The sequence below is a fragment of the Eucyclogobius newberryi genome, unplaced genomic scaffold (genome assembly GCF_026437365.1).
Source record: "Eucyclogobius newberryi isolate DKJ021-1_F unplaced genomic scaffold, fEucNew1.0.hap1 SCAF_15, whole genome shotgun sequence".
Taxonomy (NCBI): domain Eukaryota; kingdom Metazoa; phylum Chordata; class Actinopteri; order Gobiiformes; family Gobiidae; genus Eucyclogobius; species Eucyclogobius newberryi.
The window spans coordinates 19,716,682-19,733,973 of record NW_027315779.1 but is presented as its reverse complement, the minus strand read 5'-3'; the positions used below and the strand labels follow the sequence as shown (position 1 = coordinate 19,733,973).

At 39.9% G+C, this 17,292-nt stretch overlaps 3 protein-coding genes across 3 annotated transcripts in view; 2 read left to right on the top strand and 1 right to left on the bottom strand.

The window, feature by feature from the left end:
* Positions 1-31: 31 nt before the first annotated feature.
* On the bottom strand, positions 32-2,734 carry LOC140361023 (uncharacterized). The gene is made up of 5 exons (XM_072446592.1): positions 2,535-2,734; positions 2,200-2,467; positions 1,990-2,117; positions 1,886-1,922; positions 32-1,801 (listed from the first exon to the last, which is right to left on the bottom strand). The coding sequence occupies exons 1-5, from the start codon at positions 2,588-2,590 to the stop codon at positions 71-73; spliced, it is 2,220 nt and encodes a 739-aa protein (XP_072302693.1). The 5' UTR covers positions 2,591-2,734; the 3' UTR covers positions 32-70.
* Positions 2,735-3,578: 844 nt separating this feature from the next.
* cunh11orf54 (chromosome unknown C11orf54 homolog) lies at positions 3,579-5,449 on the top strand. The gene is made up of 8 exons (XM_072445574.1): positions 3,579-3,699; positions 3,790-3,888; positions 4,004-4,077; positions 4,164-4,265; positions 4,363-4,539; positions 4,743-4,892; positions 4,967-5,083; positions 5,176-5,449. The coding sequence occupies exons 1-8, from the start codon at positions 3,633-3,635 to the stop codon at positions 5,347-5,349; spliced, it is 960 nt and encodes a 319-aa protein (XP_072301675.1). The 5' UTR covers positions 3,579-3,632; the 3' UTR covers positions 5,350-5,449.
* Positions 5,450-6,517: 1,068 nt separating this feature from the next.
* Positions 6,518-17,292, top strand: part of akap10 (A kinase (PRKA) anchor protein 10) — a 13,577-nt gene continuing 2,802 nt past the window's right edge. Inside the window, exons 1-12 of the mRNA XM_072446591.1 lie at positions 6,518-6,757; positions 7,901-7,948; positions 9,090-9,266; positions 11,623-12,132; positions 12,282-12,380; positions 12,469-12,553; positions 12,719-12,842; positions 13,112-13,248; positions 13,319-13,463; positions 13,777-13,944; positions 14,129-14,238; positions 15,552-15,634. Coding sequence (XP_072302692.1) covers positions 6,736-6,757; positions 7,901-7,948; positions 9,090-9,266; positions 11,623-12,132; positions 12,282-12,380; positions 12,469-12,553; positions 12,719-12,842; positions 13,112-13,248; positions 13,319-13,463; positions 13,777-13,944; positions 14,129-14,238; positions 15,552-15,634 — 1,708 coding nt within the window. The 5' untranslated portion in view covers positions 6,518-6,735. The remainder of the gene's footprint in view (positions 6,758-7,900; positions 7,949-9,089; positions 9,267-11,622; positions 12,133-12,281; positions 12,381-12,468; positions 12,554-12,718; positions 12,843-13,111; positions 13,249-13,318; positions 13,464-13,776; positions 13,945-14,128; positions 14,239-15,551; positions 15,635-17,292) is intronic.

The window sequence follows — 17,292 nt, the reverse complement described above, 5'->3', positions numbered from 1 at the left end:
AACCTCGACCTTTGAGCTTGTATCACAATATTTTAAACAAACACAATAGTCCATAAAATAAAGTGCTGGTTTAAAATGAATCCATAAAAGTTTCATTAGGATTATACAGTCTTTTCTTGGCCTTTGTCCGACTGCTTTTCTTCAGTCTAACTAAAGAGGGCAATATTTCAACATGTGATAGAGTACTGACAATTTGGTCATCTTTCACAGAAATGTTCTTGTGCGTTTTCTTTTTCACTGCACTGTGCTCTGCCTCCATCTCCACATCCTCACAATGCTGTCTTTTCTGCTTTTTGCCTTTCTTTTTTCTCTCTGAGCATTCGGAGGGATTTGGGCTTGTTGCCTCAGGTGCCGTTTTTTCTGTGCTTTGAGACGCTTTCTTTTTCTTCTTTTTCATATGATAACCTTCATCACATGGATGTTGAATCACTTCAGTGCTTTCACAATCCTTGCTTTTATTGCATTCACTCATGTTTGTCATTTCCTTTACTTTAGCCTTTGGATCTGTATTGGCAAGTTCACCATACTTTTCCCTATTCTTCTTCTTTTTCCTTTTGTTGCCCAATTCAGTCTCCTGCAAAGGCCTTTTAGTTTCTGCTGATTCAATGTCATTTGTGCTGATGATAGGTCCATCTGCCCCATGACCCTCTCCAGACAGCGAAAGATGCAGAGTAACATTTTCCACCGTTTCTGCAACATGAGGAACTTTCCTTTTCTTTTTCCTTTTCTTCACAGACTCAGATGCTCCTGGTATTGTTATAGAATCTGTACCACTATTACCATTCTTTGGTAGTTCACAATTTCCATGACTCTCAAATAATCCTGATGAGCTATTTTCGCCTGTGTAATGAAGTGGTAGTTGTTTCAATGCAATGACCTCATCAAAACTTACCTTTCGATTCTTCTTACGTCTTAAGTTACTCATGTCTGAAGATGCTTCGTCCACTGTGGGAATGTTATCACACTTTCCATCATCCAGGAATGGCAAAGAGTTTGAATGAGTCCCATTTTGTTTTTCTTCAGCTTTTTTCTTTTTATGCTTTTTTTTCTTATTCTTCTGCACGGTGCCATCACCAGGACCTTCAACATTGGCACAAAGCAGCAGCCCGGTCTCTTCATGTGAACTTTGACCTTGTATGTCTTTTTTTAGATTGCAAATTGGAAGAATAGATTTTGTTATCGGAGAGGTTTCCAAGCCACATTTTACACTATGACGTTTTTCTGCTATATCTCCTTTACTCTCAGTTATTATCAAGTTATTGCTATTAGTTTTCCTTGGAGTTTCATTTTTGCGCCGGTGAGGTGATGGATACTTCATAATGTAATCTTCAAAAAGATAATCGCTTTCTTGATTTTCCAGTTTTTTTTCTCCTGGATTAATTTTGGTGCTCAACAGCCCGTTTGTATTGTAGATGGTGTCACGATGTCTCCCTATAATGTCCAATGACTGGTTTTGCAGAATGCTCTGGCTTTCAGTGTTCGATTCATCTGATTCAGACATTCCATTCCCATGGACTGTAACTTCATTTACATGAGTTAAATTTTGTTTATAAATGTGTGCATCTGCAAAGCTTCTTGGTGTGATGGGTTCATGAATCTCAACTAATGTAGGATCACTGCTGTCCAGATGTTTATCATTTGCCAAAGCTTTAGGCTTATTGGATGTAGCCTGCAATGTATTTTTTGTCCCAGCATGTTGCTGTGATTTTCTTGATGGTTTTGTAGTTTTGGCCGTTTTAAACCAAGGCTGTGAACTCTTCGTTATTTTGGGTTTCAGTGAGTAAACAAACGTCCTCTTATCCTAAAAAATAAATAAAAAAGCCATGCAAGTACATTCACACTGTATTTTAGGCACACATTTATGTAACATTAATAGACTACTTACAATTATTTTAAAATCCTCTTCATCCGACTTTTCATCTCTGAAACACAACATGTGTATAAGATATATTGAATCCAAATGTGTACAATGCAATAAATCACACTTACTCTGTTATGGGTGTAATTTCTTCATTGTCTGCATCAACCGTAGGTAATGTTGATTCAAAAGAATGTCTTCTTTGGCCACTTGACCACATCTCACGAACGCAACTAAAAAATCCAGCCACTCCACAATACTGTAATAACAAAATTGCAATTACATTCAGCACAGTCAAGGGTATGTAACAAACACATATTAAACATTTTGACCACTCTTACATGAATGGCTCGGTTTCTGGCATCGGATACAGACGCTTCTTCAGTCCCCTGGGACCTCCTCTGGTTAAGGAAAGGGAAGTTGTATTTTGGAAGGCATGGGTGCCTTTTCCTTTTCTCAGGGACATCTTCTTCACTAGATGAGCCAGACTCAAGAAATCGGGGGGATAAAGGTTTGGACCGTTGACTGCAAAGAGGTGATCCCGCTACATTGCCTATGTCTATTGACTTCTGTGTTTTCTGGGTGAAGAAAATGCTATCTCCAGAATCACTGCAAGACAACATAAATCACCTGATGTTAAAACATACACTTCACAGTGACCTTACAGGTAACATACCTTTCCTCTGCTTCACCAGGACCATTTCCAGTTTCATTTATGTGACTGCTTTCCATAGACGCGAGAATAGATTATTGTTATTCGCTTAAGAACTTATCTTCCGCCTACACAAGTAAATGTTGGTTTCAAACTCTTACCCCTAAAACTACTATGTTGAGCGTCATGTTTGCTAGTAGGTATCTCACTGGTCGAGGTCGTGTCAAACGTGCTTAACAAGCTTTCCCACAACAGTCCGAAACAACTCTAAACGTGTTACTTCATATCGAATATGTAAATTTTCCTTAATGAACATAAGATACCACAGAGAACCGCACGTGTGTAGTGTTTTTCTATTTCACAGGAAGTAACTGTGCGTCTTCTTCTTCTTCTGTGTTTTTGACAGGCTACACGTCTCCTGGCGTATTGCTGCCTACCACAGGTTGTTTTGTGGTACTGCAGTTGTGTATCCGCTCAAATGTTGTTAAAGGGGAATTCTGTGTCGTAAATAATTCGGATGATTGCCGTGGTGACTTCTTTTCAACGAGGACATGCTTGGCAGTCTCCTCTTCCCCACACGAACAAAGACCACCTCCTCGTCCCGATCAGAGCGAGTTCAGGAGCGAAGCAAGAGTGGCCCAGTCTTAACCTGGTGTAAATGATTTGCTGAGATCTGCTTCATCCCCAGCTGGTGTCTCCATCTTTAACAGTCTTCATCCTCTGGGCGACTACACTACAGATCTCAGAGAACCTTATTGCTGTTGTATAATCTCACTGCGTGTGTGACTCATGTGACTAATCATCAAAGACGAATAGGCGTTTAATTTAAAAAGGCCACGAGTTTCCGTGTTCTCCTTATTCTTCACCCCTGAAAACCTCTTACACTTGTGAGTAATAATTTTATTTTAGTCACGTGTTATGTATTATCACTGTATTATATCAAACAATCAAGAGAACCATACAAATGTAAACCAACCAAACGAGTAGCCTAAGCTCAATGAAAGTGGCATTAATTCTCTTGCTTGGGTTGACTCTTTGTTTACCCTCTAGACCAGACTGGGATGTTCCACAGTGCACACAGTCCTCTCGTACCTTTCACACAAACACATGTTGCAGTGAGCTATGGCAGATATGAGTACCACTGAGAAAATCCAGCTGCACGTCCCAGCTTTAGAAGAACTTAGTGCTGGTAAGAATGAGTTTATGTCTACGCTCATCCAGATTTCCCATGCTTTATTTGCAGATAAAGTAATGATTATGTTGTTATTGATCGTTGCAGTGTTGCAAATAGGACTACAAACTAACTTTGCTGAAGTCCAGGTCAGTGTGGTTGAATGTCCAGATTTGACCAAGGAGCCCTTTCTGTTTCCTGTCAAGGGTACGTCAAGTCCCAAAATGCTGAGTTAAAACTGTAGCTTCCAGCAAGAAGTTATGGTTTGCAATATATGACATCTAGGCTACTCAGACTTTTGTATTATTGTGTCTTTCTCCAGGCTTATGTGGAAATCCTCGCATTGCTGATGTGGGTGGTGTGCCTTATCTGGTCCCTTTAGTTCAAAAGGAAAAGGTAACTTGGTTTACATTGTCAAAGTCTTCAAAAAGGTAGCATAAGTGGAGTTTTTTATTATCTATAATATAATTTCATTGTTACAGGAATATGACATGAATGTTATTTCAAAAGAAGTTGAACTTCCTGGAGGATTTTTCCTTGGTGCAGGGGCTGTTGCTTCCAGAGTAGTAGGAATGAATGCTGAGGTAACAGGTCATTACTATCTTTTCACATTTTTTACACTCATATTATAGTTGATCAAACAGCTAAAACATTTATTACATTTATAATGTCCCTCCACAGTTGATGCCCCTTGTGCTGACCGCGGCAGAGGGGAGACCTGCAGTTAATGGCAGCTACTTCTCGTCTATCAATCCAGTTGATGACCAGTGCCTTCAAGAAAAGTACTGCAACAAATTCTCTGACTGCCATTTTGGTCTAATGGCCAATGTCTATGCTTGTGAGGGCAAACCTGGGAAGGTAAATATATTTGATCAAACAACTTTTGTCTGAGACTGGGAAAATGCAAGATTGTTTTAGCTGTGGCTTTAGTTTAGTTACATATGAACTAACAAATAATCATGCCACAGCTGAACTTTAAACTCTGCATTAATAAACATTAACAAAGAAAAAAAACAGGTTCCGTCTATGGGTTACTTACCTGCCCTTTTCTTAACTTACAGGTCATAGAGGTCCGGGCCAAGAAGAGAACCGGTGACCAAAGTCTTGTGACTGCATTAAGAAAGAGTCTTGAAGATCACTATCATAACAAAAGCGTGGCTCTTGGAGGATCGTTTGTCATTCAAAAAGGAAAAGCTAAAATCCACATTATGGTATACTAATTTATAACAAATTTATTATTTAAAAAACTATGGCATTGATTTATATTTGTGTCTGTTGCAATCAGCCAAGAGAATTCTCAGTCTGCCCACTCAACACCAATGATGAAGTCAACAACTGGCTTAAGCATATTGAAGTCAGTGCCCCTCTTATCTGCCAGTCAGTGCTCGTGTCTAGAGACCCAGTAAGTAAAGAAACATGCCGTCTGATGCATCTCATAAGAATGCAATGTCCATATTGTTTGTTGCATTGTAAGAGATTGTTGACCGTTTCCAGGGTTTGGACTTGAGAGTTGAGCATACGCACCTCTTCAGCCATCATGGAGAAGGGGGGCACTACTACATCGACACGACCCCAGACACTGTGGAGTATGTGGGATACTTCATGCCTGCAGAATATGTGTACCGCATCGATAGGCCAAAGGAGACGCATGAAGTTGGACGAGATTAAGAAAAGGAAAAAAACAATACTGATTACAAACAGTCGGCCTACCTTCATTTTCATGATGTAAATAAGTATATTCAATGTTTAATTTTTAGAGTTCTAGATATGTTTTCTTTTTGTATAATAGATTCTGTAACCGTACAGTACAGTCAATTTGAAATAAAAGTTGTCTGTGTCTTAGTCCACCAAGATTGTTATTAGTGGACACATTTATTTATTTGGATTATTAGGATGGAGATGGACTACAGCTGAAAGGAGAGAATCATGGGTTAAGTGTTGGAGCTAGAGTTTCATCTGCCTTTTCACTCTTGAAGACGCTGTTTAGTGAATGTAATTGTTTTTACTATAGTTCCTAATAGTTTTGTCATTCTGTGCACAGATCCTATCTTTAAACAACCAAACATTTCATACTTTCTTTCAATTACTTTCTGGTTATAGCCTTAGACACTGCAGATGAATAGACAGAATCTTGAGATATCAATAAGAAACTTTTCTTGTAGTTGACGTAAATAATTGTGTGGACAAAATGTATTACACATGTTTAGTGTAATCTAAATAAGGCATTTTATTTGTAAAAATTGCACATATTTGGGACATCTGGATTTGAAAAATGGATAGAGCCAGGTTCAAATTACTAGCTGCACGTTGATATATTAGATACAAAAATGTACAGAGGGGATTTTTGATTTGATGTATTTCGTTTTTCAATTAACTAGATTAGACTAAAAGGTAATGTAAAAAGAAAAAAACATTTTTGAGGGTTGAAACCTTAAATAAATAAATAAATCAGGATTTATCAACAAATCCATCTGTACAAACTGTCAAAATCATGTTAAGTACAAGACTGTAAGGTTTGGTGGTCCTGTATAGTCTCACTTTAACAAAGACGTTATAGAACAGTGACGATAATAATATACTTTATTATATTATACTATATTATATTATAATATATTCTAATCTTTGGTTATGACTGACACTGAGAATTAAATTGAATTGCACCCATAAAATATGTTGAGCCAGTGTATCTAATATGCTTTTATAACATTTCCACCTTTAAGAATATTATTTATTATGTGGGGTTACTGATTACGTTTGTTTCTGGACACACACCTGACTGCAGCCAACAGCGCCCTCTTGTGCCTACAGCGCCTTCACACACCATTTCCCACAATGCTACTGCCGCACTGTTCCGGAAGTAAGGCGTTTATTGACAACATGGCCGCGGAGCTGGGTTTGGATTCAGAGAAAATTCTAATTTGACAGCAGTGACAGACTGAAGCTCAGACCTGTTATCGAGCTAAAGTTTGGGGGACAGATGCTGAATGAAGGGCCCCGTGGGTTTACGGCATGTTGTCTGTGAGCTGAGAAACGGTCCCGAGTGTGAGCGCCGTCATGTCGTTCTTCAAGAGGAAAGGTGAGGTTAAAAAGCTGCAACGTCAACGGCAGCTCGGTCTCCAGATAAAATGTAAATAATCCAGACTGCGAGCGCCTGCAAACAGCACAAGGACACAGTCCTGCTGGTTTATCCTGCCTGTGCTGCTGCTGCTTAGAGACTACTAGCTTAGCACTGGCCTTGCAGTTCTCACATCTCACCTAGTTGCAAAGAGCTTGAAATAAATCCACTGGATTGGCAAAAATAGCTCAAACAGAAAACTTAGAAGTCTGTTTAAAACCTATTCATTTTTTATTGCCTTCTCTGATGTTATAGCTTTATGGAGATGCTTTATTTTTTACTTTACCTTATGTTAACTCGAATGAATGGACCAGTATCAACGCTATTAGAAACAGTGTTTCACTACATACCATGTTTGTTGCACCTAAACATCTATGTCTAGTTTGTGTCCTTTGAAATGACCCTGATCTAAGAAGTTAATTCATGACCAAAAGGTGAAACTGGTGTAAATATCACATCAGCACAAGTTCAACATCTATGAATTTACCTTTTTGGATATTTCATGGAAAAATTAAAATGTTATCAACAGAAAACCTAGCTCTTTTCCACCATCCGACTGTATGACCTCATCACATTCAAGAGTCACTAATACACAATAATGTGTGGGTCTTATGGACCTCGTGTTTGAAGTAGCTGACACAGCAGGACTTCCAAATGAGGAAGCACGCTGATCAAATACGAACACTGACAAAGACTCTGAACGGACAGGAAACTTTTGCATTCTTGTGCAGATTGGATCAGATTTCCTGTCAAAAGATGGGCTTTTCATGTTAGTATAATAAGCATGTTTGGAATTTCAAATGAGTTTGTATTAGGTTTGGTACTTTATGATTTCCAAGTAAGTACATTTGAGTGTATAAACAGCCTCTATAATTGGCAACATTCACAATAGAAACATTGAATGTAAATATGTCTGCATGTACAGTATACAGTATCTATGTCCTGATGATGTCATAATGTAACCAGATCAGGATTCTGTTCTTGACCCCCTCCTTGCCTCCATAAACTGCTCTTCTCTCCATCTCAAGCCCCTTGGTCCCACCCTTTATTGTATGCTGTGATTCATAATACTCTTCTTGTTACAACAGTGCTCTTTCTTTTCAGCCAAGACCAAAGAACCAGAGAAAGTGACAGATGCTAAAGTGAACAGAGGTGAGCATTTCCCTATTGTTATGACCTCATGTAATATTTGAGTTTTGCTCTTCTTCTTCTTCTTCTTCTATGGTGTTTTATGGCGGCTGGTATCAGAGTCTTACATTACCGCCAGACTTTAGTGAGTTGATGAATCGCTTTGTCACATGATCCAAAATGTTAACCTCAGGCTGCTAAAGAACACCAACAGGCATAGTCAAATAAACTAAGAAAGCACACACTCGGGCCTCTGCACACTGGGAGCCCTTTCAAAATCTGCACTCAAAAGACCTTTTCATAGTCAGAGTCGCTCTCCAGGCAATAAGACTATGATCGGATTTGTTTGCTGACCAAAATTGTTGATGTTAATTAGTGGTAATATAACGTTATATATGGTCTGTAGTAAATACATATTAATTAATTAATTACTATGCTACTTTCAAATATCATTAAGTCAGTCCGTTTTTCTTAGTATCAATGTATGATTTAATGATGTAACAATATGCAAATCCTACGGTATGATATGATCACAATTAGGGACTATAGACTAAAGAAGTAATAGTCATGTTTTGATCATTATAATTGTTATCTAGACTTTATGTAGACTCTGAATCACATAGGAATAGACCTTTTATAACAAAGACTGTGGCATTATTAAATCAAAATCTCCAAAAAACAAACAATTTCTCCATTTAAAAAAAAAAAAAAAAAAAGTCTCAATATACAATAGAAAGTCAACTAATCGAAAACATAATCGCTGACTAGTCGACAACTAAAATCACCTTTAGTTGCGGTCCTAAACAATATTCATTTTATGCCGGTATGATATTTTTCTTTAATATTGTCAATATGCAACTTTTTCCTTTTAAAATACTCTTGACATAATATATGAATATTCCAAAGAATCAAATGATTAAAGTGATTCATAATTTCCTCATGTCTGCACTGAAATGGAGCAAAGAATCATGGTCTATGTAGTTTCATCTGACAAGACAATGCATTCAAGCAAAGAAAGATTATATTTTTATATATTGTGACTGCCCATGATATTATTGTGAGACTTGAGATGATGAAATATCATGATATGTTGGTTATTGTTACATCCCCAGTTCTTTCATATCATACAACCCTAGTTTGTGTATTTTTGCTTGCCTGTCCCCAGCACCGGTCAGCCCACACTCTCCACTGAAGAACCACAATGTCAACCAGGAAGTGGCAGGACCAAGCCGTGTGGCTATCAGCGCCATCTCGGCAAACATGGACTCGTTTGCTCGGGGACGCACCGCCATCCTCAAGAAACAGCCCAGCCACATGGAGGCAGCGCACTTTGGAGACCTGGGTACATATAGCCACTTTTTTAAAATCAAAGACAAAAGGCAACAACGCTCCATTGAAAATAATGTGTCGTGTTTGTATAGAAAAAGGCAAATATTATGCACTCACTTAGATGTGAGAAAAGAAGTGAGAAAGAAGAAGGTTTGAGGAATGGGACTGGGACATGGGACTATAGATGAAAACTAGCTGCGAACTAAAACTGGCATATTTACATGCTAACCCATTTAAAAGAAAAAAGCATTGGGTGTGTTTTTAATGTGTCTCGCCCTCATGGAATAAATGCCTCTACCATTTAAGTTGAAGATGTATAAACTTTTGCTTCCTCACCACAAACCCTTTTCTGTCATCATGTTTTAGCCTTTTCAGAACCTCCATGAATAGCTCAATAATCAAATTTAATATTGGTCTTAATCATACCAATATAACATGAGCTGTTTCATATGATCCAGTCCTTCATCAAATACTATTCAAGGAATCAGAAAATGCCCCAAAGTATCTCAAGGAAAGCTAAGCCGTTTAAATATAATTTTAAATGGCTTACAAAAACATGGAGATTTTGCCATTGATATTTGTGATTTTATGAACATTCCTTCCAAGAATTCTTGCGTCACAACTGTCTGCAAATGGCAAACACTAGATACTTGGACTGCTCCGTTACCAGTTGTCAAACATTCAGCTGAGAAATGTTGACACAAAGTGAATAGAGAGCCTTTTCATTTAAGCTGCACTATAATTAGATCTCGTGCATGTTCAATGAATACAGATATATCTCATTCACTAAAGTTGTTGGAACTGCTCAGGCAAGTTGTGGGTTAGAGAGTTGTGGGTGAGTCAGAGGTGGAGAAACCTGTGCTACAGCCTTCCCAACAAACTCAAACCTAATTGCACAGGGCATTGCCCATGAAAACCAACTTGGAGGGAGAGCTTTTGTCCCGTTTTAAAACTAGTCAAAACATGAGGTGAGAGAATGGTTATATTAACCTGATTTATTAGCCTTCTTATACATAGTTCAGTCATTTCATTATACACTTTTGATAGTATAGAATTGTCAGGAAGTTTTCTGTCAAACTCTTCTCTCTTGTCGAGAACAGACTGGGCCAACAGAGAAGTGGACCCGGGGCTGCAGGGTGAATGAAGTGTGATTGGGCTGTCAAAAAGAAAATAAGGGTCATGTTCACCTCCCGACTTCATCTAATCCTCAAAGGATGCACTGTTGCAGTTGTGTTCATTGCAATTCATTCATCAACTTTGTCTGTGTGAAATGGCATATTTCATAATTTCAAGAAGGAAAAAATGGCCTTGCCTGTTATGCTAATATAATTTAGTAGCTGGTGATTATAATATTGTTGTCTCATTCTGAGTATAGTGTTGTCTCATTCTGAGGATAGTGTTGTCTCATTCTGAGGATAGTGTTGTCTCATTCTGAGGATAGTGTTGTCTCATTCTGAGGATAGTGTTGTCTCATTCTGAGGATAGTGTTGTCTCATTCTGAGGATAGTGTTGTCTCATTCTGAGGATAGTGTTGTCTCATTCTGAGGATAGTGTTGTCTCATTCTGAGGATAGTGTTGTCTCATTCTGAGTATAGTGTTGTCTCATTCTGAGGATAGTGTTGTCTCATTCTGAGGATAGTGTTGTCTCATTCTGAGGATAGTGTTGTCTCATTCTGAGGATAGTGTTGTCTCATTCTGAGGATAGTGTTGTCTCATTCTGAGGATAGTGTTGTCTCATTCTGAGTATAGTGTTGTTTCATTCTGAGTATAGTGTTGTCTCATTCTGAGGATAGTTTTGTCTCATTCTGAGGATAGTGTTGTCTCATTCTGAGGATAGTGTTGTCTCATTCTGAGGATAGTGTTGTCTCATTCTGAGGATAGTGTTGTCTCATTCTGAGGATAGTGTTGTCTCATTCTGAGTAGTGTTGTTTCATTCTGAGTATAGTGTTGTCTCATTCTGAGGATAGTGTTGTCTCATTCTGAGGATAGTGTTGTCTCATTCTGAGGATAGTGTTGTCTCATTCTGAGTAGTGTTGTTTCATTCTGAGTATAGTGTTGTCTCATTCTGAGGATAGTGTTGTCTCATTCTGAGGATAGTGTTGTCTCATTCTGAGGATAGTGTTGTCTCATTCTGAGGATAGTGTTGTCTCATTCTGAGGATAGTGTTGTCTCATTCTGAGGATAGTGTTGTCTCATTCTGAGGATAGTGTTGTCTCATTCTGAGGATAGTGTTGTCAGGTTTGATGAGCCCAGATAACTCGCAGTATAAATGTTAAAAATGCTGTATTTGTGTACCACATGTTTGAATACCATAAGGTGAATATTATATTGAATTTGTAAATTTGTTCTCTGCATTTGTGTTTTTGTAGGTCACTCCAGTGTGAATTACCAGCCCCAGGAGACGCGCTCTCGTATGTCAAAGACCGTGGACCAGGTTCTCCGGGACAATGTGGCAATAACGCACTACATTCAGTTCATGGTGCATCGAGGAGCGGATCACCTGGTTCGGTTCTGGCAGGAGGCAGAGCATTTCCGCTCCACAAGCTGGTCATGTGTTCGCGCACACAATCTGAACTCTGTCAAACACAGCTCTCTGGCCGAACCTGTCCCCACCTCCTCGGACTCATCTGACCCCTCCGAGCCCTCGGACCCTTCGGAGCTAGCACAGCCAACAGAATACATCCTCATTCACCAGAACAGCAGTGACTGCCTCACAGCGCAGAGGGAGCGACGAGGCTCCTCCAGCTCAGAGACAGGACTGAGGCCAGGCACGCCTCGGGCTGAAACACCGAGCAAGAACATGCCCTCCAAAACAGGGACCCCCTTCAAGGGCCAGGGCTCCAGCACGCTGCGAGACCTCTCTGACAAACTCATGAAAAGTAGGCTCTCGGTTTCATTGATTTTAACACATGACTGAGGATTATTATTTGTAGTTTTTGATCAAGTAATAAAGTATTTTTAATCTTACACTTTAGAACATCTGCTTGTGTGATTAGAGATATACGTCCTTATGTGTTGTTCTTTTCAGGTCTAGAAAAAGATGCTGTTACAATCTTTACTAAGTACGTCTCTCCAGATGCTAGACGGCCCATTCCCATCACTGAACAAGTCAGGAACGACATTGTTGGTCAGTATTCCATGACGTGACCTTGAAAATGTTTTTTTGTTTTTGTTTTAAACAATATTTTAAATAGTGTTTTTCATCTCATTTATAGCAAAGATATGTGGTGAAGACGGCCTGGTGGACCCCAACAGCTTTGTCATTGCTCAGTCTGTCGTATTCAACATCATGGAGGAACAGTGAGTTTGTGCTGACTCATTTTTTGTTTAAGTTAATGGCTAAAGAGATGTTCTGTTGTCCTGAATCTATTGGCTTTTTCAGATTAAAAGTAGTTACGTCTTTTGTAATGTTTCCTCTTAGGTTCACACTCACTCTGCCACTTTTCACACATGCTTTCATTGCAGGCACTTTATTGAGTTCCTGCGGAGCCACCATTTCTGTAAATATCAGATTGAAGTGTTGACAAGTGGCTCTGTGTTCCTGGCTGACATCTTGTTCTGTGAGTCAGCGCTCTTCTACTTCTCAGAGGTGAGTGGGCCCTGGAATCTTTCCTGCATCTATAGATTATCTTTTCTCTAGCTGTACACTGAAGTGAATATGAGTTTTTGACCTTTGGCATTTGTGGTTGTAATTTTTTTAATTACATTTAAGACAAATGTTGTAAAATAACTTTTGCCACAGGAAATGCCAAGTGGAAAAGTATTCTGTATTTTAATCATTGTGCAAGTACCGGTTTCAGTTATACACATCGGTTAGTTCACCTAATTATGTATCAAATTGTTTGTTTCTCTTAACAGTATATGGAAAAGGAGGAGGCCATGAACGTGCTGCAGTTCTGGCTGGCTGCAGACAACTTCCAAAACCAATTAGCTGCTAAGAAGGGCCAGTACGATGGTCAAGAGGCGCAGAACGATGCCATGATACTCTATGACAAGTAAGAATACAACAAAAAGCTCTTGGCAAACAGTCAACTATACAAACACATACATGTTTTTGTGTCACAGGTATTTCTCACTCCAGGCCACAAATCCCCTCGGCTTTGATGACTCTGTGCGCATGGAGATTGAGTCTAACATCTGCAGAGAGGGAGGGCCTTTACCTGACTGCTTCACAACTCCACTCCGACAAGCCTGGACAACAATGGAGAAGGTCAGGATATTCGCTAACCTCTCATAAGTGCGCTGAATAACAAAATGTAGATTTTTTTAGAACTTTGTTAATTGGTAGTTTGCGTTATTATCTGCTTGGCTGCTCCTCTTGAACATTTATCCACGGTATTTAAAGGTTTACTAGTCAAATCCATGATGGATTGTCTTATTACTGCGTTGAATAATGTGGCTGCCTTAATTTAATATAATTGAAAGTGAACAATGTTTTACGCACATGAAGGTCAGCGGCAAACCTTTGAAACTCGTGCTTAGACATCAGGACGCTCATTATTTTGTGTTGTGCCCATGTGCAGGTCTACATGCCAGGTTTCATCTCCAGTAACCTTTACTACAAATACCTAAGCGACCTCATCAACTCTGTGCGGGCTGATGAGTTTGTTAATGTCAGCTCTTCGGGTCAAGGCGGGCCGGGCGACGGCGAGCGCTCCGGTTCGAATGCCGGCGAGAGCGCTCAGACTCAGGTGACCCAAACTCAGAATCCCATGTTCGTACTCTACAGGGGTTGTCTTCGCACCCCTGGCATTTACTGCAGTTATATCTCATGTACACTCAATCCCACAAGCCTAATGAAGACGTACAAGTAATGATAAAGTAAAGATGAAGGAATCAGCTCTGGCTTAATGTTGTGTTTCTGTGTCTTTTCAGCAAGGCACTAAAAAGGCAGCCATAAAGATCTTGAAAAACTTTGATGAGGCTATAACTGTGGATGCAGCCAGCCTGGATCCTGAGACACTGTATCACAGGCCGTATGCAGGGTATGTACCCGGTTTAATAGTGTGTTCAATTAGTCAATCGACCCTTTCACCAAGGAGGCGACCGGAGGCAAGTAGACCATAACACACTGGCATCAAATCAAGTCTTTATATCAAAAAAATGGCATCACAAAAAGTATAATTGTGGTAAAGTATGTAGTATATCTGTAGATAAAATTCAAAACTATTAAAATTCTAAAAACAGCATTTTGCCTTCATAAAGCAATGAACAAATAATGTAATAGGAGATTATGACCGCATCGGACTGTTGTGGTAAAGAAGGAGTCGAAAGACAAAGCTCTCGATTTACCAGTCAATCTACGTTCCTACCCTCACCTATGGTCATGAGCTTTGGGTAGTGACCGAAAGGACAAGATCGCGGATACAAGCGGTCAAAATGAGTTTCCTCCGCAGGGTGGCTGGGCGCTCCCTTAGCAATAGGGTGAGGAGCTCGGCCACACGGGGGGAGCTCGGAGTAGAGCCGCTGTTCCTCCACGTCGAGAGGAGCCAGCTCAGGTGGCTCGGGCATCTGTTCCAGATGACCCAGGACACGCTGGAGGGACTATGTCTCTCGGCTGGCCTGGGAACGCCTCAGGATCCCCCCGGAGGAGTTGAAAGAAGTGTCTGGGGAGTAGGAAGTCTGGGAGTCCCTGCTTAGACTGTTGCCCCCACGACCCGGCCCCGGATAAGCGGAAGAAGATGGATGGATATTATGATGGACCGCTTTTTTGATTAAGGCAAAATGCTGAACAGTGTGTTATTTTTTGTTCTTTTGTTGTTTTTCCTTTTACAAATAATATAAACACTATAGTAAATGTGTTTGAACCAGGTTCTGATATCACTCACATGTATATGAGTGGTTTTCGTTTGCCAAAACTACCTGAATTTTTAATATTTTCAGACATATCCCAATTTCTCCATTGAACTGAAATCAACTGAAATTAACTTTTGCTTCTGTTCTTGAATTTAAATTTTTTAGTCTACAAAGGATCTATAATACATTCATGTTAGTTTAGTAGAAAGGTTGTGGCGAAGAAATGCCAGCGATTGTTATTAACTGTCACAACCATAGTTCCTTCTTTTTGCAAGGTGAATTATTATTTTTCATGTGGCTTGTGACTACAGAATAAGCGTGCCACGAGTGAGTGGTGACCCATAAGCTAATAAGCAGCATCTGAATATACAATTGATCTATAGTGAGTGACAAAGTGGTGTTCTGACAGTTAAATAGATCTTCCACTGAAAAAGTGTTCAAACAGTACACGCACAAATCCTTGAGCTTGAGGTTATTCTTATTTTTTCTTGTGCCTCTTTAGAAAGATGACGTTTGGGAAGGTGAATGAGCTGGGTCAGTTCATCAGAGAGGCTGAACCTGAACCGGATGTGAAGAAATCCAAAGGTACAACAAACACACCGTTGTTTCACCCATCGCAGACTCTGCTCATTATTCTGCCAGTTCCAACTCTCTGACAGCAATATCTTCTCATTCCACATGCGGTGAAAAAGCTCTACTACTGTGGAATATAAATTTCATGTAGTGGCTTCACTCTAATAACTGCTCAGAACCTGCTAAAATATTTAAGAACCTTTTCTCCACTGATATTAAATTTGACGGGTCTATGATATGAAAGCGTTGGCTGTATATAGGTAAGTAATAACAGCCTCTCTTCTTGTGCCATGCTGGGTTAATAAGGCTACAGAAAATAAATAAACCCAATGCTGAATCAACATCTACATCACGCTACACTTGGAAAGAAGAGTATTTTCTTTTGTCTCACCAAAAGCCAAAAGTTCATAGAATTCTTTACAATTCAATACATCAGATCTCAAAAGATCGAAAAACAAATCATGATTGAACTCTATATTTAGAAAAGACCAAATTAAACTACACAATCCACTTGAGGTCAGCCAAGGAGAATAACAGATCATTTACCGGTACACTTTTGTGCAGTCTGAAGGATGAGTATAAGTTTCCTGGGATTCCGCAGAGGGAATATGGTCACCACGCCCTCCATTGCTCCTTGAGTCAAACACAAAACGTGCCATGAAATCAGATGCGTTTGTTACTGGGAAACAGGAGCTCACATGCGTCCTTGTTTGTTTTGATACAGACGGACAATGCGTGTCCCTGATTGGCTAAACCACCTATCAATCACACACCCATCTGAATATTACAGAGTGACCAGACTAATGTTGCTCTGTATAAAAATACAGATATGATTCTGGATTTTCCAAGCAGGAATATAAGGGCCATCCAACATAAACCTCACACATCCAGTAGATATCACAATAACACACGCCGGTTCAAAGTGACATGAGCAGTTCACTTTCAGCACCACGGCCAGGACGCAAAAGAACGGGCTTGGACGAGTTGACAGTTAAGAACTACATAAAAGCCTGAAATAGATGTTAAAGTGTTTCCTGGCCTTTTAAAACGATGTCTTACGTGTGTGTTTATTACAAGACAAGACACTGCAGTTTAGCAGCAGCAGCTTTCCTGTTACGCATCATTCACAAACTGTTGGATCAAACTTTCTCCTTGGACTCGAACAGCAGCCGTGCTCCGTGCCACATCCGCCTGGAGACAGGAGGAGCAGCCTCGGTGTTATATTCACACATTCTCTGCTCCTCTATAGTGTTGTTTCTCTACGTGGGCACTTTGCGCACAGTCACTATTCTCACGTGCTTATTGTGTGTACTTAAGTTTTATGCTCCGATTCTAACCTTTTGTGATCTCTTGGACAAACTCAGTAAAACACACAGAACACAAAACATCTTTTTGCAGTCTGCGCTTCCACTCAGCTCCTCCTGAGGCCCGGATCGTGTTTGGCACAGCCAAAAAGCGATATGTTTTACGCACAAGCCATCATCCATACATCATGGCATGAGCGCAGCTCCAACACACGCGAGCACCCAAAACCGGTATACGTAATTTTACAGGTCCAGGACCTGACATGGGGGCGCTGCACCGGGGAAATGATTGTTTGTGATGTCTAAAAGGCCCGCATTATAAAGATTGACATCTATTGTGGGCTTTTGTATTCACTTTTAACCAAG